The sequence below is a fragment of the Ambystoma mexicanum genome, chromosome 3q (genome assembly GCF_040938575.1).
Source record: "Ambystoma mexicanum isolate Mex_15411 chromosome 3q, UKY_AmexF1_1, whole genome shotgun sequence".
Lineage (NCBI taxonomy): Eukaryota > Metazoa > Chordata > Amphibia > Caudata > Ambystomatidae > Ambystoma > Ambystoma mexicanum.
Genome location: NC_090926.1, coordinates 92,739,226 through 92,765,914, shown reverse-complemented (window position 1 = coordinate 92,765,914; position 26,689 = coordinate 92,739,226). Strand labels below are relative to the sequence as shown.

Genomic DNA, 26,689 nt, shown 5'->3' with positions numbered 1-26,689 from the left:
TTGCACCTCCTCAGAGGTTTAAATCCTTTTCTCTATTTCCCCCAGAAGCTCACCAGCTCCAGAGCCCTGGAACTCTCTAGGATGGACTACTGCTACTCTCTGCCCTCTGCAACGAATCCAGAACAGGACTGCAAGACTTGTCTTTGGTCTCAAGCCCAAGGATTGTATCTCTCCAGCCCTGAAATCTCTCCAGTGGCTCTTGATGGCTTTTAGGATCAAGTTCATGACCCTCTGCATTGCCCACAAGGCTTTCCAGAGCCAGGGTCCACACTACATCCAACTCTCTCTTCCTAAACATCTTCCCTCTCGAGCCCTTCGCTCACCTGCCTCCAACTCGCTGATGGTCAGGCGCTTCTCCAGGCATAGAAGAGAACGTAGATCTCTCTCTGATTCAGTGGCCTCCCTCTGGAATGGCCTCCCTGCCCCCCTCTCAAACTCGAACAGGACCTCCTCAGGTTCTAGATGCAGATCAAGCCCTTCCTTTACACTTCTGCTTTCTCCTTTTCTCTCCCTTGTTGACCCACTTGTCTGCTGCGCTGACTGGTCACCTGGCTACGCTCAGAACCCATTATGGGAAGCATGCTCCTTAACAACCTGTATGCCCCTGCACTGCCTCCGGGCCTCCACACACTTAGCGGTTGTATCTATAACCCTACAGTCCCTGTCTCCTTGCACTTCCTAGAGACAGCACCCCTGGCTACACCTACTCAGAGCAATTTTGCCCTGATCGCACTTCCCCTTTTCGCTCCCCTTGGCACTTCTCCTCTCTCTCTCCCCCCTGTACTTGCACGATCTGAATGACACAAGGCATAGTAAAATCATTTGTTTTGTCCTCCCTATGTCTCCCTACATTTTCTTGTCACGCCTAGAAACACTTGTGTACAGGCGCGGTATAAATGGCTCATCATATCATATCAAATGGGAGCCATCTCCAAATACAGTTCTCGTATGAGTGTTGCGACTCGAGAATTTTCTTCCTCGGTTTGTGATACTGAAAGGAGGTAAAACATTCAATCTATCCCAAATAGCACTAAAAAGCCCAGGGAGGGTGCAAAAGGCACAAGAGGCAGCTCTGAGAGCGTAGTGTTTGTTCAAAAGGTGTGTCCACATATCGCTTGTGAAGAGGGTACAAATGCTAGTATTGCATTATAATTAAAAACACTGACAAATAAGTACTTGGAAACATATGCTATAGTGCAGTAGCATGCAGAAGAAACAAAATGAAGGGTTTTAGTATTAATTCCACAATACAGCATGATATAAAATATAACAGTCAAACCTAAAAAATGTAACTAGTTCTCTATACATCTTAAAAAAGGAGGGAAGACGTGGATCAGTGCAATGAGAAAAGAGGCCATGGGCCCAGCAGACATAAGCACTACAGTGCTGGGCCTAAAAAGGTCCCAGCTCACCTCCAGAATGAGGAAGATGCAAAGCCTCCACAAGTGTATATTGTAAGACCAGCAAATCTCAGTGAACAGAGTATGCTGCAGTAACCTGTTCTAATAAAACATAGAATAAATCACTGGTACGTTTTAAAGTTCCAGTCCTTGATCTAAAACCTCCATGGCCCTTGGGGGGAGGGGCTAGGGTGAGTGAAAAAGGACACACTTCAGGTAAGCTCCTTCGTAAGTCACTTAGAAGGAGTTTATAGAGTTTCTAAGTGGCGTGTGAAGGAGCTTACCTGAACTGCATCACCCCTAAGTCTGCCGTGGTCATGAGTAGTTTAGTTTAGTTTAGTTTATTTGAATGGCACTCAAGCACGTAGGCATCTGGGCGCATTTTTCTTACATAGAATATTACAAATGATACAATGACAGTAAAAGTAAGATATCCTTTCAACTCCCAGGTTCAGAAGATGATGCAACCAGCCACAAAGGACTCCGGTGGTGAAACCCAAAAGGTGATCCAGGCCAAGGTTTGAGAACGATTAGGTCAGGAGGAGCGGGGAGCAGAGTAGACAAGAAACCAGTTTGAGTCAATGGAAAAAAACATCAGAGTGGGGACCTCAAAACCAGATTACTCAAGGATCAAGTGGATCCATAAAGAACAACCTGAAGATTATTTCAGGACCACTGGGCCCAGGTAAAGGTGCTCATGGCACAGTTCATGATGTATTGAGCCCCGAAGTGGTGAGAGAACAAGGTAAGTACAGTTTCCCTTTGCAAGGTCTGGCTACAGGCAGTTGAACTCACTGGGACACAGGGAGCGGAACCATCGAGCAATAAAATGGATACCTTGATGGACAACCCACTGATGAGAAGCAACTGTATCATCAAGGACAGTACCAGGCAGAAAAAAATCCCCACCCAAGGTTCCAGGGCAGCTCAGGGAACAGGAGAGGGCAGTCAGCCAGCAAAAGTACAGGAGTTGGCTTAGGATAGCCCAGGAGAGAGTGAAGCAAGGCAGTAGCCAGCTACCCAAATTCCAGACAAGGAAGACTCCATCACAAGGCTCTTGGACATAAAGCGTTTAGCAGCGAGGCATCACAGCAAAGGCCAGAAGACTGCCCCACGGTGGAACAAGAACAGGAAGTCCAGTCAGCATTCGAGTGGAGCCAAGAGGAAAATCACAAACAAGGACAACAGAGCCAAGGTCCAGCCAGTTTGACCAAACCAGTTGCTCACCAGTTCAGGTGGGAATGATACCACATCCAGCCAGTGTCTGGCCTAAGCCAGTCCTCTAACCACACCATGGTGTATTGTGGCTTGCCCATCAGTCTAGTCCAAACAGTCACCAAACACACTGTTATCCAGGATGTGAACTGCGGCTGTCTGGGGCAGAGAACCAGGCTAACCCAATTTACACCTCTCTAGAGGGAGCAGGGTGTGCCTCACAATGAACCCACATGAACGGGGCAGCCATTTTAGGCCTATGTAGTGGTCCACACAGATGAAGGAATGTCCCAAATCAAAATATCCAGGAGCAGGCTTTACAAATAGATTGATATCCCCGAAGGCTACAACATTGCTGTTTTGGGCTACTAATGTAGTAAAAATGACATGGTGCAGTCAAGATGAATTGCAGTTGCCATCAGTCTACTACTTAACACAAGTCTAGGGTGATAGAATCAACCTGCGACCAACATGGGGTCCTTTAAAAGCACCAGTACCGTGGGAGCAATATGGGCTAATAGGACAGCACATCAGAAGAAAAAAAAAGGTTGCCGTTGCAGGGGGACGTCATCAGACGTTCCTCTAACCACAACAATGCACTCAAACAACAAGGGAAGTAGGAACAAAGAAAGCAACGTGTGTCTGGGGTGTTGGGGGGTGCAAAGAAGTTCCAGGAAATCCCAATTCTGCCCTAACAGCCTGCACCAGTACTCCCTTCACACGCGTAATACCACACATGCACAAGAGGTAGGTGAGGGAGTCACATGCAGTACTTGCAGGGACAGTCATGCGAGTGAGCAGGCATCACAGCGAGCGACAGCATAACGAAAAAACAGCCAAAGTGGTGCGGTGGCTGCTATAAATAATATGGATTACGTTTGAATACTTACAAATAAAGCACACGTTAATCCCCATCCAGTGTGGCCATGAATGTATTCTGCCTTTTATTCAATGTGAGACCTTCATATAAATCACCTCGAATACACTGTGATTCCTTTCTAAATATCTTCTGTAGGTGGACCATTCCACTGCATACACGCAAGACCCTATTGTGTGCTGCCCGTGGTGGTGCCATGCAGCTGAGGGCTGTGTTTGAGCACAGTAGATCGAAGGTGTCGCTCTCAAGTACATGTTTAGTAGGGAGCACGTTACCTCTTAATCGGCACACGCATTCGTTAATGCGGAGTACACCAACTCATCGACGTTTATGACCCTTGGAGCATAAGCAGCGGTTAGAACCAGCTTCTTGTGACTCATTGCCCACTCAGCCCTTGTATAGCGGAGGTATTGATGATGTGACCTCTGAATATTATATGAAAATCCAAGAGTCAACCCTGAGGCAGGCAATTAGGAAACGAAAAGCTTAGCTGTATTGCCCTCTAGTGGCTATATTTTAGTGTGCTTAGGTACCGGCCTTTCTTCATTCTACTACACAGGTCTGTGTGGCACCAACAATAGTGTTTCCCCATCCTTCATTAAAATCGCCATGTTATGCCCTGCAAATAAACGTATTTTAGAAGTGCGCATTGTGGGTTTTTTCACTAAATTTGTATAAGAGATAGAGACGTATCCCCTAGAAGAGGAACGTTGCTATGACGGTGTGGTGAGTGTGTTTTCACTCAGTGCCTGTGTCTTGCCTGTGTTCCCAGCTCCCAGTGGCGGCAGACTTCCATGGATGAGCAAGCAGAGCTTGGGGACATCAACGCCGATCTCACCAGCTTCCGGTCGACCTGGACCAAGTACATTCAAGAAAACAAACAGAAGTGGAAGGAGAGAGCTGCCAGTGGTACGGGTTCTTATGCACCTTCCAATCTATTCACACTCTTTTCTAGGCTAAGTGACAAATGCTTTGATTATTTGTGGTGTTCAAGCACGGTTAACTTCAATTGACGGCAACACAGTTTGCGTGTTTAGGCTGCCCTAACATTAATGCACGTCGTTTCCCTCTGTGTAGGTCCTTAATGTAGCTCTTCCATCGAAAAGTTATTTATTTATTTATTTATTTGTTTATTTCATGATTGTGAATTGATTTACACAAAGTAAAACACTACACAGATGTTATCCCAATGAAATGTGATTGTAAAAACAAGATCAAACATATAAAACATATTACATTTCATGTGTACAGCTAAGGAAAGAAGAGGTTCTAGGTCATTTTTTAAAATCAATTTCATGTATAAATATCATATATATCGTTTGCAGCTCCTAAACATTTAACGCATTATCCTTAAAAATCATCTGTATAAATCGAATAACAGAGAATGGAAGTGATAACGGAATGCCCGATAAAATCCGAACCCAGAATATATGTCTGGGCCTTCGATCCAAGTCCTCTATAACACTCTTGAAACACATTGCCTTTCTGCAATAGGAACAGGCAACGTAGGATCAATTGCTTGAGAGATTACATTTCACAAGTTTCACATAGTCGACATAATCTTCTTAATTTCCCTGCTTTTTCCATTCATGTCCTGGGCCCTAGAACCTCTAAAGTGGGTTATACATTGAAGCAGACTTTCCCTTTGCTGCCATAATCGGTAGAACGCCTTGTCTCCTTTCTTCAGTACATGTTTGGTCTATCATTCTGAGCCCACCAATCTCTTTTAGAGTTTGTATCCAATCAACTAAAAAGTGTTTTAGTTTTTTGCGTGAGTTGGATATTCTATGCATAACTTAATAGATATATTTTTGTTTTCCATTGTTTTATTGGTTAATCAAATTGTCAACCTTTAACAAATGGTACATGTAATAATCCTTTCCATCTCCAAGGCGGAGAACAGTACAGTACAGGAGAAAGTGCTTTAGTTTTTTTTTGCGTGAGTTGGATATTCTATGAATAACTTAATAGCTATGTCCGCAGACATTCTGAGCTCCAGCTATCGACGGTGTTAGTAGATGAGCTATGAAGTAGCCCATTCATATCCTCCTAGAGGGAATACTTCAGTGGGTCATAGGCTTTAGCATATAATGACAGCATGCTCCAGGATGTAATGGCTGTCAGTGATAATAGACCCAATTCGCAACGAATCAAGGCGATTTGGATCGATTTTGGAAGACCCAAAACTTGTCTCCATAACAGTACCTCCAATTTTCCTCACCACATCCTGCCCATAATGTTAATGACCTCTGCTCCATAAAGGAACGTTCGGACCACTATAGATTTATAATAATTTATTTTATGTCAATCTGTATCATCTGTGCTCAGAGTGCTATTGTCTTTGAACGTAGCCTTTTTTTTAATGGGTATCTCGGATTGTTTTACCATTATAGGCACACCCAAATAGTTAAACTCTGCAACACTTTCAATATTTAGGCTATGGGCCTCATCACGAGTTTGGCGGTAACCCTTAAATCCGGCGGTCGCGCTATTACCGCCGGATTTAAGGGTCTGCCAAAACAGGGCTACAGCGGATTTCTCCCCAGCTCTGAGCTGGAGGGAAATCTGCCAAAAAATTGCACTATTACCACCGGCGGGAAACCGGTGGAGATATTGCAGAGGCTGATGTGTTCCCCCTGGATGAACGGGCAGCAATTCTTCAATGCCCACACCATTGCCAGGAGTGCCTTCTCACAATCGTTGAATTTTTTCTCCACAGAGGATAAAGTTTTGCTCGCATAGGAGATTACTTTATTGACCTTGTCATGCTTTTGGTATAATACTGCCGTCAAGCACATATTAGAGTACCCTGTCTCCAGGAAGAACTCCTTGTTTCTGACAGGGTAAGCTAGGCAAGGCACTTGTGAGAGGCTTCTTTTGAGTTGTCTTACTGCCTCGGATTGTTCTGGAACCCATTCCCACTTGACCCCCCCTTCAAAAGATGAATCAGGGGTCTGGTGATCTCTGCGTAGCCCTCAATTTACTTTGTGCTGTAATTAGTCAGTCCAAGGAGGCTCCTTAGTTCCCGCAGAGTTGTGGGATCCTTCAGTTTCTGAAGTGCTTCCACTTTCTTTTCTTGGGGACAGAGACCCTGAGGAGTAATCTCATGCCCCAAGAAATTAACACGGGTTCTACACCACTGTGCTTTCTGAAAGGAAAGTTTTGCTCCGGCAGCCCTCAACTGTGTCAGAACATTGCGGATCTCTGCTATGTGTTCTTCCCCAGATGAACTTTTGATGAGGACATCATCTACATAAGCCAGGTTACCCCTCGCACCCAGGTCAGGCATGGCCTTATGTAGGAAAATGTTGAATTCATTGCCGGAGTTGAGGTATCCGAAGGGAGTTCGGGTCCATGTGTACTGCTGGCCCCCAAAGGTGAAAGCCAGTTTGTATTGGTCCTCCCTACTGACAGGCACGGTCCAGTATCCATTGGTCAGGTCTATTGCAGTGAATACCTGTGACCCCTGAATCTGGGCCAGCCCTTGGTCAATGTAGGGCAGAGGCCATCGGGAAGTATGGACCCGTTTGTTGAGGTCCCTAAGAACGGCACAGAGTCTCCACTGGCCGTTTGGCTTCAATATTCACCAGCACCAGATTATTGAAGGTGCTGTGTACTGGACAGATTATTCCCTGGGACTCAAGGTTCTTAATTTTTTCAGTAAGGGACTCCATGGATGCGAGAGGCAAGCGATATTGCTTCACAAACACTGGAGTCATGCCAGGGTCCATGGGAATCGTTGTTGTGTGGATGTCGGTGCGACCACAGTCATTTGAGTCTACCGCAAAGAGATCTTGGAAATCCAAGAAAACTTGTTTCAACTTTTGCTTCTGTTCCAGAGTCACACAGGCATCAGCTAGGTTGACTCGCTCTTCCACCATCTGCCTGAAGCCTGGAAAGACTTCTGGTTTTGCTATCTCAGCGGCCTCCTCCAGCTGGGTGGAGAAGTCCCTGGTCAGAGTGCTGATTTGGACTGGAGGCTTCAGGTGGGAAAGGCAGCCCTCATGGACCTGGAAAATCACCTCATCCCTTCTAAAGTCACAAGTCACGTCTTCCTTACCATAAGGGCAAGAAGTGTACACCAGGAAGTTCCCCTCATGCCGGGTAAATATCCTGTCTGGTGTTGTATTGTGATCACTGTCACTGTCAAAACAGTCCTTGGGGATTGGTCCTAACAGTTCATTTCCTGAATCAATGGAGAAATGTCAGACATCCACCGCCATTCCAATATTGGTGCCTGCGGCTAGAGTAATACTCTTTAAGTCGCTGTTATCCACCTCTATTGGAATGGCGCCATGTTCTATGTTGACTAATGGTGTTGGGTTTACCCCTAACCCTTGCTGTTGGAGAGAAGCATTTAGATGAATATAAGCATCAGGGTTTTTCAATTTTTGTCCTCTTTTAACTTTCACTTCCAGGGAGAATTGTCGGGTCCTTTCTGGGGTGGTGACTTCCTCAATCTGAATTTCAACTGCATAAGGTAACAATTGAGCTGACCTTAATGCTTTTCTGGATCATCAAAGCCCATGGGATTATCCGATAATCAGGACCAAGCTTGGAAGTTTATTAGGTCCAAACTAATGGCAAAGCGATTGAGAATGTCACTGCCTAAGTAAAAGGCGACAGTGACGTCTCGCACGACCCAACAATTATGGACTATGCTCTTGTTGCCAATGGGGATTTTGAGCATACAACTGCTTGGCAGGAGATGTTTGGAATTGGGTGCTTCCAGGTCCATTTCCCATTTGTCTATCAGTTTGAATGTGGGAATGGTTGGATCTTTTGGGAGTTGGCGGAACATGGCTTCGCTGATGAAGCTCTTACCGTTGTTCACACACACTCGAGCGAGAACAGAGTCCTTCCCATCATTTAACTGAACAGGGATGAACAACTGCTCTCCAATTTGCTGAATATCGGCCAGGCTCTGAGCTGATTTCAAATATTTCTGGACTATAGGAGTGGGAGTGTCTAATTGTGGATTGGTAAAGAATTTCAGAGTATTTCCTTCCAGTGTGGAATACCACGTTAAACTGGAAGGAAGGTTGATTTTCAGAAATAGAGAGGACCCCCCATCACCAGTCTGTTGTCCTACTGCTATTACTGTCATGTCTGGAATTTGGTTGTTCTGGAAGTGAAATTCTACTTGGTCAGATTTTTGTTCAACCATGTGGCACGTGCCGTTTAAACTAACATGGTTGACACTCTGCTTTAATTTTATTGGTCGGCTAGTCTGGGTCCAGAGGACCTTGTTTATGCAATCTATTAGGGGTGTCAACCTTCTCAGGAGGTCATTCCCTAGTAAACAAGGGGTGCCCTCTGGAGTCACTACTGTGACCGGGTGTTTCACCTTGTGTCACCCAATTTTGATGTCCAAATCTGCAGTCCCCTCAATGGGAATTTCCTTCCCGTCAAAGTTCTGCACTTGTTCAGGAAGAGAGGTGAGGGGAATTTGGTACTTCTCCCCCCTACCTGAATTCAGTTAATCAAAGGCCCTTCTGGACAGAAGGGTAGCTTGAGATCCAGTGTCCACCAGCGCCAACATTGTACCCTGCCCCTGTACTTGTACCGGGGCATAGTATCTTCCCTCCTTCTCCTCAAGGGGCACAGATAATGCACTTTTTTGGACAACTGGTGGGCTAACTTTCTGGTTTTGGACATTGAGAGAGAAGAAATTTGGGCAGAATTCTGTGGAGAGCCTTTGGAATCTGCAAACAAAAATTGGCAACTTGAAATGGTTTTGGGTTCCCCTGGTTCCGGTTCTGGGCCCCCCCCCCTTTTGGAGGCAGTCTTCAGGATGGGTTTGAACCAGGGGTTTTTGGTATTGTTGGTTCTGGGATAGAATGATGGGCGGCGACAGCTCAATCCCCACATCTACCCAGTCTGGATTGGAATCTCTTGGGACCCATTTTTCCTTGGGAGGAGTTCCCCCATCTCTGAATTAGAATATCCTTTTCCCAGCATCCTCTGAGGATCCCTCTCCCTCAAACTGGAAGACCTGTACCTCCTCCACAAAGTGGGTCTGTTTGGGTCCTTTGTTTCTCCTACCTCCTCTCTGCTCCTTGGGTGGTAGACTTTCAGGGGTAGGAGATTTTCCTTGCGGTTCCTGGTTTTCCAGGGATTGTTTACAAGTTGGGAAGGAAGCTTCCTCCAAGGCTTTACACCCCCCTTCCCCTGTGCCTCCTCCCTGGGAACCGGTGGGTTATCGGGGTGCTGCCCCCGTCATTGTTCTGGAGCACCAGGTGCAGAGTTTGGGGCATTCTGCGGTGGCATGCTCATCTGAGGGTTCTGTTGAGCCCTCAATATGTGACCCAGATCCCGTGCCATATTTTGGACCTGGCGCTCAAGTTGGGAAACCCGCTCAGGTTAATACAGGGTTCTGTTTTCTCCCCTGGGCTGATCCCGGGAAGGATAGCTATCCCTTCTCTGGTAATATCCTGGGTTGGGAAGATTTGGGTACCCCTCGACCCTTGGCCTCCCCTCTCCCGGATTAGGTGGACGGGGCTCAGGGAATTGGGGAAAGAAGGATGGATTGTTTTGGGGTTGGAAATTGGGTGGATACCTGGGAAAAAAGTTCTGCCCAGTGTTTGGGGAATTTCTGCCCTCCTGTGGGAAGTTAGGAGGGAAGTTCCCTGGGTCAGGTGCTTGGCTGGATCCCCCCCTTGGGCTGGAGGAGTCCACACATAACCCAGGATTGGTCTGTTTCCCTTGTAGCGGGGACTTACATAGTCAGGGGAGGGGGGAACCCCATTTGTGCGACTACCTCCTTGACTCCCTGTCTGTGACTGGCCCAAGGGCCTTCTGGGCTGTGAATTATTTGGTGCAGGCAGGTTTTTAGGTCCCCCCATCTCCAAATCTAAAACGTGGGCAACCTTTACCTCTGCCACCTTGGCAACAGCAGGGGTGCTGTTGGTTTTGTTTTTTTTTGGCTGATTCTTGTTTTCCACCGGTTTCTGCACCTCATAGATGCGGGTGGCTTGCTCAATGACCCAGTCTAAAGATCTTTTCTCGTGAAAATCTCTCACGAGCTGGGTCATTATGTATTTGGGGAGAGCATGGAAAAATCTGTTGATGAATTCTCTGCTGTCCGTAGGGCACCCTTCTGGTGGTCTGCGCAAAGGCACGCTTCAATTCTTGCACAAATTCTTGTGGGGCCTGATCCTCCCCACATTGCAAACTGTAGGCTGCCTTGCGAGCCTCTTGGGGATTTCTATGCACAGAAAAGTGTTTCAAGATGGCTGCCCTATAGGTGGACCATCTTGAATGATTTTGGTCCTCCAGCCACGCAAAGAAACTGGAGTGTTCTGGGGAGAATGTCCATTTGACGTACTGGATGCAGCTACTGCTGTCCTTCAAATGGAAGGTCTCCATCATTTGCTCAAAGAGCTCCAAGTATTCCCACACAGAATACTTGGAGTTCTTGTGATAAGGCGTGATGACACTCCTGATTGCCTTAATCTGTTTTAAGGGGTCCTTAAGCAAGGCCCTTTTTGCCTTATTGGCCTTTTTGGTTCGGGTAACCCTGGTCCATTCATCCTCCGACTCAGAAGCACTGCTCCCAGAGGTGCCCATCTGATCTTCCAGGTTTTCCCGGATTCTGTGAGCCTGGGAATGGCTGGCAGAATGTGGGGACCTGGTCTCCTGTGATGCTCAGAGGAGTCTTCAGATCCCTCCTTGCTACGAGGATTCGCTGGGTACCCCCACCACTGACCTAACTGGGCAGAGGTTTTCAGGATGCCCTTAGTGGGCCTACTCTCTTGGGGTTCCCCACTAAATTGCACTGTGCTTGGATGCCCATACCTGGATGCCCGCCCATCCATTCCTGGGTGGTACTGGCCTATGAGCCCCATCCTTTTGACTGGATAGTAATCTGCCATCCCTGTGGCCCTGTGCTCATGTGCGCCAGGGACATGGGGGTGGCAGAGTCCAAGGACGGGGAGAGATGAAGGCCTCTGGTACTAGGGCTCCTCAGGTTATGCTCAGGTGTTTCCCTTTCCCAGCGAACTTCATCTCTATCAGCCCCTGCTCCCTGTTGCAATGCAAGAGCCTGTGCTTTCAGTTCCTCAGTTAAGGCCTTACTAGACTCTAGCAGTCTCTCCTGCATGGCTACCTGTTGCTGGAGCCTATCATTGTGATGACAGAGAGCCTCATTCTCTCTCTGTGCCTCCTGATTGGTCCTGGAGTACTGGGCCAGTCTTTGGTGCAGGAGGGTTACTTACTGAGTCCCATCCCTACTGGCCTGCTCCTTTCTTGCCAGAGCATCTTCCACCCTCCTGGTGTGCTCTAGCAAGTCGTGATGCTCTTTTTGGAGGTCACCCAGCCCCTGGAGGGCCAGGTGATTTTCTTCAATTTTTTCTTTTAATTGGCAGACTTCCTGGCCTAAGGTGCCCCTTTCCTGACTAAGAGCCTGCATCTGTGCCGCCAGGTCGTCCCTCTGCCTTTGAAAGGCAGCAGCTTTCTGGCGTTCTTGATCAAACTCTGCCTGGGTCTCCAGGTCTTTCAAAATCAATGTATTGCTTTCCTCTTTCCCTCTGTCTAGTCGAATTTGCAGGGTGGCTACCTGCTCTGTGCATGCCCTGTTAAAGTCTAGTTGTTGCTCCAGCTTTTTCTGGCTCTGCAGTAGGGAGTCCAACCCTTCTTGGTACTCCTTCTGCAAGGCCAGAAATCTGTTATCCTGGTCAGCCTTTTCCTGTTGCAGGATATCCACATCCTCCTTCATTTTAATGATGTATTGTCTACTCTCGTTTTCTGACTCCTGGCTTCTGTGCAGATTGGGCCTTTTCTAATGCCATCTGTTGCCTATTTGCCAGATCTTGGACTTCAGCACATTTGTCCTGCATGGCTCCCATATATAGATACAAATATGCCGCTATCCTGGCAATCTTATAGTGTTCATCTTTGGCATTAGGGGCCATATATAGTTCACTTAGGGCCACATGTAAGGGGCCCTGATCTCTCCAGTTATCGGACCCAGTTGTAGTGACCTGTTGTGTGATCGCCTGCAAACAAACATTTTGGTCCTGTTCAGACCATTCACCTCTCACAAACAGTTTATGTAAGAGGTGCTCCCTAGCTATCTTCATATCTACCAAGGTCGTCATTCTGGAGATAGATGGGATTGCTCAAGGGAAGCCCTTATTTATATATTTTTATGTCCAGTTCGTGTTCTCTGGATGACAACCCTTATATAACTCTCTTAGAATACCACTGACTCCACTGAGCCAAGAAATAAGTTTATTTTGCAAATTTAAAAGGTTTATTTGAGAATTAAACAATATATATCACACTTTTATAATAAATTAATAATTGATATCACTCTTGTGAATATGAGCAGTAATCAGCAATGCATGAGGTGATACTAGCACGCTGGTTTAATTACTTAGGAGTAGTATATAGGATAAGGTAGCTGAGAATGCTTTATATGGTACAAGGAAATGGAAGGTGGAAAAGAAGCAACACAGGAATAAACTTGATATGATTTCAGCAAAACATAATATAATCACTTTTCCCCTTTTGGCAATTCACCCCCCCCCTATGCAATGTAAGGAGGTGGAAGTGACACACACAGTCATCAGGAATACAATCACAGTACAATCCCAATTCAGTTCCCCCCTAGCAAGCTTAGATCACAAGGCTGATTTCAAACACAGGCAAAGTACTTTAAAGGTGGTATGCAAAGAAGGGAAAACTATACTAAAAATTATTTTAATTCCCTCTAGTGGTTCAGGGTGAGTGATAGCTACTTTAAATTAGTTCAGGATCACTTTAGCAATGCTCTATGAATGATTGTCAGGTTGCAAACGAATTTCAGCAAAGGAAAGTAAGGAGCTGCTATTTTGACAAGTGAAGAAATTGAGCCAAATCGCAAATCGTGGCAATTTTTCCGAGTGCGTCGAGCGCGATTGCGGAAAAAGTATAATGAATAGCAAGTCGGATTCGTTGGAAAGCCCAGAATCTTAGCTTTAAAATGACAGTTAAATTTCGTTCCTAGGACAAACGGTTCCGGAGATACGGATGATTTCATGAAGGTAGATTCTTAAAAGAAAAGTCAAGCTCAGAATGACAGACTAAAGTTTTCAGGTTTGAGATCAGAGAAGGAACACAAGATTTCTAGGATGCAGTTCTCAATAGGTTAAAATAGTTTGAATTAGATTATTTTAAACTAAGAGATTGGGTTTTGCATAGTTCTTGCGGTACTCACACTATATTTTGGACAGGAATGCGACTTCGCCACAGATCGGGTCAGGATTGGACTGCGGTTCCCTCGCCACGGACAGTCTCTGCCTGGTTCTGCTCACAGCGATCTGGGTCAGCTCTGCTAGCAGCACTGCACAGCGGTCTGGATCTCTGGTTCTGGCAAAAGTTCTTGGCACTGCACGGCGGTCTGGTCTCTGGTTCCGGGTACAGCTCTGCTTTCTGGGTGTTTCTGGCACAGGGTTTTAGGCCAGAATCAAACAGCTCAGCCCGGCTGTTTTACTCTGATGTGCCCCTTGGAAGTCTGGGGTAAATCAGTTTGCAAAATATTTTGAGGCCTGCTGACAAATTCTGATGTCTGAATTCAAAGTTCTGGTCTCTGTCTGAATTTGAAGTCTAAGTGCTGGATCTGGTGTCTTCTGGCAAAATGCTCCGCAAGAAATCAGCTTGAAGTGGGAAGTGAAAGTCCCTACCTGTCCTGCACAGTCTCCTTTTATGTGTTTAGAAAGTGGGAGGGTCGGCTCATCTTCTATGCCCAACCCTTATCATTGGCCAGTTCCTCCTCTCTCCTTTGATTGGGGGAACTGGGTTGTGAGTCAGAGTGATGAGGTAGGTTTATGGTCCGAGGATCCTCCCCTTGCCAAATTGCAGACAAATCTATTTCTGATCCAAATACATATTAATCTATGTACCATTTTTTCTAATATTATATGTCCCATTAACATATTTTCTGTAGCACCAAACCATCCGATCCCTGTCTTTGTAAGATGTCGTGTCCACTTATGACAGCATTCTGCCCTTTTCATCCAGATAACGACCTCTAAACCTTTCCAGATTTTACACAAATGTGCACCAGGGATATGGGTTTCAGATGATAAAGTGTCAGATTTTTAACATGCATACATTTGGAGTAACAACCTTTTTTCCACTACTATCCCCAAGAACATACCACAGGATCCTAACACCTCTTAAAATGTGCACAGAAAAATCACAAGAATTATGATGTTATTTATATAATTTTAACAAGTCCGCACTATGAATTATCCATCTTTTTAAAATTATGCTCTGGCCCCAAAGGGGTGTGGTTTTCCAAAGCACATGGTGGAATTTCTGGTTTATCCACTTCCCCCAAGCTCAGCTGGCTCACAGATGCAGTGCCCCTCCCTGATTCCTTCCAAGAGGAAGCCATTTACGACCCCCCTAATTTAACATTTTCCTTGGCCAAGGACAGTGCTTTGTTTAGTTTCCTGTAGTCCCCAGGTGCTCCTCCCCTGATTCAATCAGAGAGGTGTCATCTCCTTTTGGCAGGGGCAGCAGAATGCAGCCAGGCCTGGGAACACAGCTGCTGATCAAGTTTTAACTCCTTTCGGGGGTGGTTGTCAGGCAGAATTCAATCTCTTTAAGCCAGGCTTCAGCTAAATGTCACTTTGGTACCCAGTTTTCTACATTCAAATCAAACTGACAATTTTTACACATGCAGCTAGAACGCTGATTCTAAGTTCAAAACTATGACATTTCAACAGTTGCAAACTATGTGACACTCAACAGTAGGTCACTCATTTATTTTAAACATTTAGATTTTAGTGTCTTTCAGTCCAATTTCACTTCAGCTGCTGACATCCACAGCTCAGCCAGTTTTGTTATAAACATTGTTTTGGGCTCTTTCTTTTCCCAGATTTTGTATGCACACAAGTCTACCTTCTGCCAAATGTCTGCTGGTGTTCATTGAGATTTTTGAATATCTTGCGATGTTTAAAATAGGCATTTTTAGCTTGCATTTCAGAGAAACAAAGGTGATTTCAAATTGCTTTTTTTTTAGCCACCGACACTGCTGTTTTTCCTTTGGCACACATTTTACTCATGGCACTCCTGGCCCTTCACGCTCGCACTGGTGGGTGACAGGTCAGGGGACCATTTTGCTGTGCGCAAAACTGCGCGGTTCTCCAGGATTCTGGTGCAAATGTGGGCTTTTCTGCCCTCTTGGATTTCCTAAGCCCACAGCACCAAGTGTTGCAGCATAATAACTTGAACGTGGGCCAAGACACCCAACAATATAGATCATTTATTATTATACATCTCAAAGGGCCTTCTTAACCTGATGGCTCGGTTGCTTTGCATTCCACACGCAGGAACATGTTACTTGAAGACAGGCAGGCCAGGTAGTAGTCTGGTGCATGAGATAAGCTCCTTTAGAGGTGGTTTATAGGACAACAGGAATATATCTACATGGTTGTATTACGTTTGATCCATGGAAATGTCGATAAAGCAGACTATTTGCACCACGCAACAGTTATTATTTTTTTTTTATATGTTCATAACACATTTGAAAACTCATGACAATAGTGCCTCATGTTATTCTTCTGATACAAAGGAGAACATTAATTGAAATATTGAAAGGCACATTTCATCACAACTTGCCAGTGTGTTTGGTACTGATCTGGTCACTTATCATACAGAGTTTCCAACACACAAGCAGGTAGGGATATTCGTATATAGTAAACACAATTTAAAATGTCGCTACTGAAACATTCTTCAACCACCTTTAATTCTCCCCCACTTGTGTCCACTTCTCCTTCTGTGGTTCTCCATGCACAGTCTGCCCCTCTTCAAACTTTGCCTGTAAATCTGCTATTTGGCTTCACCCTGCCACTCAACCCATCTAGCTCGCTCGGTGACCCTGTACACCCCCCTATGAACCCGGTGTTCACAATCCCTCCTACACCTGTCCTTTCCCTGCCCTGACTCCACTGCCTCCTTCTTTTGCTCCTATATCATCACACTCACTTCATTGCAACTCTCCACCACTTTACTTGAAGCACATAGTCACTAAGCAGGTCTTCAAGAGGGCTCTCTAAAAGCACATCCTAATTCAAGGAGAAAGCAACAAAGACCCTAAGAGGTGCTATCCTTCTCCCATCATTCCAAACATTGAGCTGATAGCACATACGTGTCAACAATTGAATATAATGCATATAGTGTCTCATGGCCTGTGTTACACTTGTTCCTCTCCCTCTACTGGCTGGGACATTTCTTCCCACCTCAATCAATCATTCTAATCGAACCTATATGGGAATTGCTCACTCACTGTAGCGTTGGTAATGTACAGGGTTTCTGGATTAAACCCTCCTCTCGGATGAATATAAACTCACTGCCAGTGCTTCAAAATACTCACAATGTATCTCTTTTCTTTGAAGGGATCACTAACCAAGCTTCCATTGATGAGCTGTCCCCATGCGAGGAGGAACATGGTACAGAGGAAAACGGCAATGTAGACTAGCACAAGCTGCGTGTTAACATGGTAAGCCGGAGATGGAAGGGAAGGGTGAATGTTGTCCTCCAACTCATTAGGAGATGTCTTCAGGACTCTAGATCGATGGTTCCTGAACGTTGATTCTGGGGAATTATGGTTTGAACAGTACTCTTCAAGTGAGATGCAGAAAATCGTGCCACTAAGTACCAAGCCATAAGTGCAGGGGTATACATCAGCATGTAAAACGTTGGTCACATTTGCCTATTTTTTTCACAGCAAACAGTCCGGGATCTGCAAACCTTGACTCTCCAGATGTTTTGGACAGTGACTCCCATTTTTCCTCACCATTGACTATGCTGCCTTGAGCAAAAGGGTTTTGTAGTCCAAATCATCTGACAGGTTTTGTAGTCCAAATCATCTGACGAGGTCAAACTTATGGACCTGAGTCCCCGGTGGGGTGCAAAGGCAGCCTCTCAGCCGTGGGGAGGCTCGGACCGGGGATTGCCCCCCGCCGGGTACAATGGCTGTGGAATCCCACCTGAGGGATTCTCAGCCGGGTAATGCCTCGGCGAGGGCCAATCAGAATGGTTCTTTCATTCTGATTGCACCCTCGCCGGGTACTAATGTAGAATATATATTTCTACAGTCAAGTCACACCTTGGTTGGCTTTATTTGCTTTACCACTTAATGTTTGATCCATAACCATGATTCACCCAAGATTAGGTTTGAAAACCAATGGGGTGAAGCCCAAACTTGACTTTATCTGTGGAAATTATTCCCAGGAAAAACATTTAAATTAAACTGTGCCCCAACAGATTTAATATATCTAGGAATGTTTGTTATAGTGGGTGCTAAGGAAATATGACAAAAGTCGTGGAAAAATGTTGAGAGAAATCCCACAGGGTCAATGATGGGGTGATTTGTGTTGTTAACAGAGGAAATCCTTCCTAAGTGTTTATAGATTCTCACTACCACTACGTAATAGCTCAGAAGTCAGGTCGTTTTCCCATTGGATATCAGGTCATGACATTTTATTTGGGCTACGAAAAGCACCCAGCATTAAATTGTGCTCCAATGCTGGCTAGATATGAAAATGGAGGACTAGCACTCACAAACTTACAGTTTTACTACTGTTGGCTCAGCCTGGAAGCCAAAATAAAGTATTAAAGGCTATGATTGTAATTGTAAATGTTTATCTGTACAGCACTTATACACAAGTGAAGTGCTTCAAAACGCTTCACGGCGGGAAAGGAGCAAGGGAACACAGTAGTCATTCTTAGGCTGTGAGGTTTCCGAATGATCTAACAAAAAAGTAATTAGCGTACTAGCCCTGACGGCACTTATTTTATCATGGCAGGTTCAACATTTTAAAAAAAAAATAGTTTTGGTTGGAATGGGAGATGGGAAGGGCCATATGTCTCCTTCTCCTCATTCCTGATCCACCTGCAAATGCACCATTTCTTTAAGCCCACTTGAGATTTTCATGCAGCCGTAAAACAAATGGATTCCAATGGAATCCACCTGAATTTAAAATATGCTGAAAACAGGCAGTATCCGTAGGAATACATTGTAAATGCTATCTGCAAAGTCTCATTTGCAGGCAGCAATTGTATTTTAACAAATCAGTGACTAACATGAAAGATTAAAGGCAATTTCACATGTTTTTACTACTTTTTCTTTTTCCCTTTGTCTTATAAATGTGGGAAAATGCATAAAATAAGTGCCAACTTTGGCAATCATCAACATGTAATTTCTACGTTTTATCAACTGAGCCCTCGTTTGTAATAATTACAGCATATGTATTTGCTCTCAACACCCACAGGTAAGTTAATATACATCATTTTGAGTTATAGAAAAGGCTGGACAGTGTAGCAAAAATATAGCAGGATAATTCATAGTCATATTTAATTAAAAAATATATTTAATTCAAGATCCACTTACTCAAACAAATTGTTTTAGAACACTATTTAATTCATTTTTTAGGTAATTATGAAACAAGGAAGTGACCTTGGTTTGACAATGTTGGCTTGTCAATGAACTATTTAATGAGCAATACATTAATGAGAATTTTAAATGAAACGATGGAAGAACCTAGGCTACAATACAATTTGAGTTTTGGAATAATTGGGTCCTGAAGAAGAATGTATTACCAGATAAAGAAATTGGGGTAACTTATAGTTGAAACATGTAGATCCTCTTTTTTCAAGCTTTGAACATGAAATAATATCATTTTAGTACCCGGCGAGGGTGCAATCAGAATGAATCAATCATTCTGATTGGCCCTCGCCGAAGCATTACCCAGCCGGGAATCCCTCAGCTGGGATTCCAAAGCCATTGTACCCGGCGGGGGGCGTTGCAGCCCCTCAGCCAATGAGGAGGCTCGAAGCGGGGCCATCCCCACTCCGAGATGCCCCACGTCTTAGAGGATGCCTTTGCCCCCGCCGGGGACTCAGATAAGGCTTTTTTTCCTCCCTCCTCCCTGCCCTCCCCAACCTACTTACCTTCTGCCTCCTTTGTCCCCACTCTGCGCCTCCACACGGCTGGAGGCGTCCATCGTCCGCCGCAGGGGATGCAGGGATGCTTTTTATTCCCTCCCTCCTTTCCTCACACCCAACCCCACTTACCTTCTTCTCCTTTTTTTTGGGAGTGGATGCGCTGGGAACACTTCTGTTTCCAGTGCGCCTTTTTCCCGATGGCCACCATGGAAAGGGAAAACAGATTCCGTTTTCCCTTTCCTGGCAGCCATTTTCTTGGTCTTTTTTTTCTGTCCCGAAACGTTTTGGGACAGAAAGAAATTCTTCGTTAAGGCCCTTGCTTCGCTCGGGACTATAACTATGGGCCCCTGGGCATTACCTGAGTCGGTAATGCCTCCGCCGCTCGTCATATTGCTTAATTCAATGCAATTAAATCCACCCATTTCCCTCACATAAAATATAATATGAGTGATGTATGAGAATAAAAATGTCGACAGGTTCAATGTCCATGCCAAGTAACACAAAGAACAAATGGCCTCTCTTCTCTGTGCTTCTCAAATAAAGGGAAAGATTCACACACATCATAGTTCACTTTGACGCTTTCAACAGATGAAGCAAATAAACATTTCACCCATTCTACAAGGTTGTCACCACAACCCTATTATTACCAAAACTTTGTACAACCAATCCCAGATTAGGGAATCATCCATGTTTTCAATGTCTGAAGTGGCAGTCACTGTTTTCTTGTCAGGAGGACCACCTGCAACCATCACCGAATATAATCTGCACGCATGCTGTGTTCTTGTTCTTTCCAGAATGAACCCCACTTGTTCTAGGTGAGATAGATCTGTCATCAACTTTGCATTTGTTAATATTTCAGCACTTAAGAGTTACAGCAGCCTGTTGGATGGGCATTTTCTTGGGCCCTTACCTGACTTCAGAAGTATTGATATTATATCAGATCTGAAAGATGAAGTTAGAAGACATCTCTGTTTCCCCTTCTAGAATGGAGATGACATGGGTGGGCCAACAGAGACTCACGACCAACAGAGACCTGCATTCTGGGTGCAATGTCATGGTCAAAGCATCAAGCACCAGTGCTGAACCTCCTGCCTTTCCATTAATAGATATGCATTTGCTGTAATATCCAAATGAAGTGCTCCAAGGGCCTACAGGAAGGCGACATGTTACAAGTCACAGCCTTGCAAACATGTATGCATGAAATAAGGGACCTCTTCCTGGTTGCCTTTGTTCAATTTTGCATAATATTTTCTAAGTAAGCCAATATCCTGTCTACCCATGCATGATCATTATGAATGATCAATTAAGAGCTTAATGATACTAACCAGACCCTCTTCCTTCCTAGCAAGTCAACCTAAGGTGTGTCTAGACATATCTCTTTCCAGTCATATCATGTGTCCACATTGTGTGCAATTATATATGTTCTGCAATGTCTGTGTCCTCCCCTTTCCATCTAGCTAGTGTATTTTCTTCTTTATCTGTCCATCCTTGAACATGTGTATTTTCCACTAGCAAAATCCAATCACCACACTGCCAAACGACAGAGGCGTAACCAGGATTGTGAGCAGGGGGGCATGGGGCTAATGTAGGAGGGACCACCTTAAGGGGACCCTGCAGAGGGAAGTTAGTAGTCCTTCCACTGGCTGAATGTGCAGGAGCGCTTAAGCATAGCATGGGAGCCCAAACCATTCAAGGTGGATTTGGGGTTGGGGGGATCTCCCCCTGCGAAAATACTTTAAATAATGCCTTTTGCAGTACTCTTTCTGTGATAAATTAGCTAAAAAAGCCACACAGTTTACAATCGTTTTTTAGGGCAAGACATGAACAAAAATCTGTTAGATGCCAAGTCACCAACAACGCACAGGAGATTTTTCAAACACATTTTCATAATGCCTTTGCCCTCTATATGCAAGTACTATGAACGTGTAAAAAAACATTGGCCTAATGATTGGGCCCAAAAATTCTCATTCTGGTGAGCCTGCATCCCTTGACTGGAGTGGATTTGGAGAACAAACCCTACCCCTCAAAACAAAACCTCTGTTGCAAGACTGACCAGGGGCTACCAGTCAGAAATTAGAAAAAAATTATATCAACACACTCCTCAGTGGAGCCAACATTGTTCTCAGGCAATGACTGGTCATGCTATGTCATCATCATCTGAAATACATCCTCAAGTCTAGGGTCTGAAACTGTGAAAGATATTTTGGTGAGATAACACTATGAATAAAACATGTATGAAAGCGGGATGCATGATCAAACATAGTCGTAGACATGTACAGCATATTCAAAATGCAACTGGCCACTCTTTTTTGTAAACACCGCTCTTATTGTAGTATGTGATTTCTGTACTGTCAAGTAAAATGTTCAGAAATATACCTTTTGTCATACTACAGCAAATATACCTTTTGTTATACTACAGTACTCACTACATCAGTTCCTGAGTTAAGTTGCACACTTTGGTCCTTTGATCAAAGCGATTGTTGAGTGAGCTAAGGAATAATTTGACACTCATGAAATTCCCAGACCATAATAACAAGTCATCCCTTGAGCCACATTGGATTGACAGTTTGACACAGTTATTGAGTATAGTCATAATTAGGACCAGAGTAATAAATGAGGAGGTTTTTAAGTGGTACCAGTTTCACATTGAATATCACACAGTGTGATGCTTGAAATTTATCAGAGGGACAGGGCCTCTGAATCCTTGTCCTTTATTGCTTTATCATGTATGTTCTGACTTGTTTTCCATGCAGGAGTTCATGTGGGGCTCCTGGTGGTGTGGCTCTTCCTGTATTTGGTTTGGTGAACAGCAGACCATTGGGATACCCTTATAGAACCCATGTGTGGGAGTGCAACCCTGTACTCCGAGTGTATGTTTTTGGGCACCTGTGGTGACAGCTCTGTGCTGAATTGACAGGTTCCCTGGGCATTCTCCATTTTGGGATGCCCAGGCCCTGTCATTGGAATCAGTAGATTCCTGATGGAGACAAGATGTCCCCCGTGGCTTCTTGCCTTCCATCGCCTGTTATCTTGGTTATCCCAAAGTCCTGGGTAGCCCTGACTTTGTCCCTTCCCCCTGACTGACTGTTGGGTGGAAGTTCCATATATTGTAGTGTGGGGAAGTGCCGACCAGACTGGCTGGAGCCTTCCCAATGACCGTATTTTGTGGATATGCCCGTGGGGTGGGAACTGGGTGAATGGAGTGTGTGACAAATACGCATTCTGTGTTGTGGGTGCCTAGTATCTGGTGTTTGACACAATGACTGAGACAGCCCTCTCCGAAACTGGTATGAATGCAGTGTGTATTGCTTACTGGCAGAGTGCTTGTGCGAATCCACATACTGTGTTGTGAGTGTCTGGATGGAGAAAAATGGCCTGAATGCACCGTGCGCCTGATTGGCTGACTGACTGCCTGAATGCCCTTCTGAGTCATTGGTCAAGAATGAATGGGAGATCAACAGTATATCTGGGGGCCTCTCACCGCTAGAAATTGCTCAGAAGCTGAAGTTGATACTTGATGCTTACTCTCGAAGCCAAGCCGGAAGAAGAAGGCGAACAGCTGTTCCCTTCCGTGTAATCTGAAAGCTGCTGTGCCTTCAAGAACTGATCCAAGGGAGGACCTGGTAAGGAGACCTCTCCCTGAGCTACATGGGACCATCATGTACCAGCTGATCTTTGCCAAAGCTCCCAGGTAGACAGACCTACGAAAGGCTGCCAACCGGAGAAGGGGACCGCCGAGGAGAATGAAGAGAAGCACAAGACAGCCATCCACTTCCGACGACCGCCGTCACTGACCAGAGCCACCGTGCTCCCTTTGCCTAAGAACATTTTGATCCAAGGACTCCCTTGCTCATCACCATCGACCGCTTTCGTCTTGCCGGAGAAAGTCGAGGTCGCTGACGACCGAGGAGAATCCACCGGTGCGTCTCCCACCACCCTAAGACCTCAGAGACGCCGACAAAGCTACTCATGCCAGCCGTGGTCACGTCCCGTTCACCGATGCCAGACGCTGACAACTCGACACCCTTGCTTTGCCAAAGTTCTTCACTAACTCTTTGCAGCAACGTACCATTGCCGTTGAGGTGCGCCGCACGCCTCCCCGTTGCAGGATGTTTTTGATCACTCATCAACGAGCTCTGCAAGGACCGAAGCTGCTGCCTCAATGACACCGTTCACCTTTTCTTCATCTCAGAAGTTTGACGACCCGTGTGGCTCCTGCCTGAAAGGGAGTACACTCAAGAAGGGCCCGTTGATTCCCCGACAAAGAACTCTACAACACAAGGTACATTGGGTTGCAGAACTATAGAAGAAGGTACGAGTCTAGTAGACAATATATGGACTGAGCTTGTAGTGCATCTTCATTTACAGGTTGCTCAGGTGGGGGGATCCTCATACAGAACTGTGCCTGATGGTAGGGGCTCAGTATTCTGACAATTGTCTAACCAACTTGTCTCCCTCTAAAGTCTATGGTTGATATCATTTTGCTGTGTTGATTTGTATGCTATTTGAACAGATGCTTTTTAATGGAATCAGAGTAATCGTGGTACCACCTAGAACTGTATATATTAACCATTTTAGAATTGCCAGAGCACAATATGTATTGTCGTGATTGTGTATATAACCTTGAACCTTATTTACATAAAGACTGTTTTTAACTAACAAAGTGTGTGGACATTCCTTTGTGGGTACTTGGGGTCTACACTGTATTTAAGAACCAGCCCACATCACCTCCTGAGAAGCTAGGCCTTGTGAGTAGCTAGGCCTTGATTGCTCGTCCATTCCGACCAGCAATAAAGAATCTTGGCTGGGGTCCTCTGTGCCTCCCCTCTGCCATATAGAGAGCAGGAGTACAGACGCCCCCTCCAGTGGTTACTTTACACTGGTGGCAGCAGTGGGATGATTATGGTTTTAAGAATCAGTGTATAACCTTGCCACTTACAAAATATCTACACTTTGTTAAATTGAGGTTTAATTTTGTACAAGATAACTACATTACAAGCAATGGAATCTATTGCAAATGGTAAACTGACTCGGATGAGCTTAGAGGTTCTCCAGATTGCTTGTGAAGCCAGGGAATTAGACTTTGTGGATAAGTCTATGGCTGAGCTGATAGCTGCCCTGGTGGACTACCAGATCTATTGTGAAACTCTTGAAGGGTGGGATGTAACGAATGAAGGCCCTAACCCGGGGGTTGTTGAATCTGATTCTGGGAACACCACCTTTCCTTCTGCCTCTGTTCACACTCCAGCAATGTTTCTCAGGGAATGCCTTGGAACATGAGCTATAAAGGATGGAATTGGCCTTTGAATACCGCAAGTTGGAAATAGAAGCTGATCTTAAGCAAGAGGAATTGGCACAACAAGTGGAGCTCAAGAATATGGATCTTGAACTCAAAGATAAGGACCTTGAACTTATTAACAAGGACACTGAGTGTCAGAAAATACAGATAGACAAGCTAGAGTGGAGACTTCATCAAAACCAGTTGAGAGTGTCAGGTCCCCAGCCACCAAGTTTATGAAAGATTTGGTTGGTGTGTATGCAGAGGGTTCTCATATCCTCCAATGGATTGAAGCATTTCAGATGGCTTGTACAATCCATGATGTTGATAAAAGAGATTGGGCTAAGTGTTTGTTAAGCACAGTGCCTCGGATTGGATATGACTGTATTCTGAAACTGAGTGTGGAAGAAAGGAGTCAGTATGAGTGCATGAAATCTGCTCTGATTGCCAAGTTTGGCAAGACACCGACCCAATACCTTAAAAGGTTCAGGGAATTTAAGAAATTAGAGAATGTGTGTTGGGTTGACTGTATAAGTGCTGCGCACATGAACATGATGGGGTGGATTGATGGTTACAAAGTGGAAACGTTTGTTGAATTGTCACACCTTCTGTTTTTTGAGCATTTTTCGGAAGCCTGTTCACTGGAGCTGCGTCAGTATGTTGCTGACCAGAACATTTTAGATCCTTTTAAGCTGGCCAGGCTGGCCGACAAGTGGGTCTCCCACCAGGTGTTCCCTAAGAACTCCAGTGGGAAGGACAAGGACAAAGAAAAGGGGACCTCTCAGATGGCTGAGGAGTCCCAAAACAATCACAGTTGGTTAAACCAAAATCTTCCTATCCTAAGACCCAAAAACCTAATGGGGATAAGTCTTTTGTGGGTAGGAGTAAGAGTAGTGGTCTGCCTGCTGCAAAGCAGGGTCCCAGTAGTTCTAGTACCGTTCCCCACACTCCTGGCACTTGTTGGGACTCTGGGGCTCTGGACCACAAAATGGGTGACCCCAAGTGTAAGGGTAAATCACTTGGAATCCAGGCTGTTAGCCTGATCTACCCCTATGCGTACCTGAGGTGGAGGCCACTTCCTCCCCTCCTCTACTGGGATCACATTTTTTGCTCCCGTAGAGGCTTCCCTAGTGTCCCTTGGGGTCGCAGAAGTATTGGCAACAATCCCACAGAACACCCGTAGGTTTTTGAGAAGTGTCCTCTTGAATAGCCAGTCTTCTACTGGTTTGAGAGACACTGGGGCAAGCAGGACAGTGGTGGACAGATCCCTGCTCAAGCCAGAGGACTATGTAGGAGCTCCTCTGAGAACCACCAGGTTAGCTGGTGGACCTCCCAAATTATCGCCTGTAGCCTTAGTCAACATCACAATTGGAGACAAGACAGCAAAGCTTCCTGTCCTGGTCCAGGACAATGTACCTGCTAACATTTTGTTAGGAGATGATTTGGTCAAATTGGGGATGATCGCGGATGATCTACCCATGACTGCTGCAGCAGTCATCCAATCACAGGTCACACCGGGTCCAGCTGTGAGACTGGTACCCTCGCCGATAGGGAAACTCAAGGCACCACAAAGAAGGAAAATCAGGAAGGACGCTGCTGCAAAAGGGGCCACTTCTCTTCCTGCTGCTCTGGCAGCACCCATTTGGATACATGCTCCAGTCGGGCTGGATCCAGTGGAGGCCCAAGCCTCAACTCCTGAGGGAGAAGAGCCAGACGACTCTCCTGTGGGAGAGGTACTCAACCCGGAGGACCACCCCAACCTTCAATGCTTCTTAGCTGAAGGGGGACCCTCCTGGGCGGACTTCTGTAAGGGTCAGAGAGAGTGCCACTCTCTCGAGGGTCTGAGGAAATAGGCCCTGTCAAGGCACAGGGAGTAGTGCCTGGGACATTCCAAATCTGTTGGGAGGGTGAGCTCCTTGTTAGTGAGCCCACTAAGTCTGAACCTGATGCCCTCAAGAGGTTGGTGGTACCCCAGGTTTACAG

At 45.5% G+C, this 26,689-nt stretch overlaps 1 protein-coding gene across 2 annotated transcripts in view; it reads left to right on the top strand.

The window, feature by feature from the left end:
* The window catches only part of PDE1B (phosphodiesterase 1B), a 1,810,462-nt gene that overhangs the window by 1,748,508 nt on the left and 35,265 nt on the right, over positions 1-26,689 (top strand). For both annotated transcript variants that reach the window (XM_069653207.1, XM_069653208.1), the window contains 2 exons: positions 4,265-4,401; positions 16,878-16,981. In XM_069653207.1, the coding sequence (XP_069509308.1) occupies positions 4,265-4,401; positions 16,878-16,960 (220 nt within the window). In that variant the 3' untranslated portion in view covers positions 16,961-16,981. The remainder of the gene's footprint in view (positions 1-4,264; positions 4,402-16,877; positions 16,982-26,689) is intronic.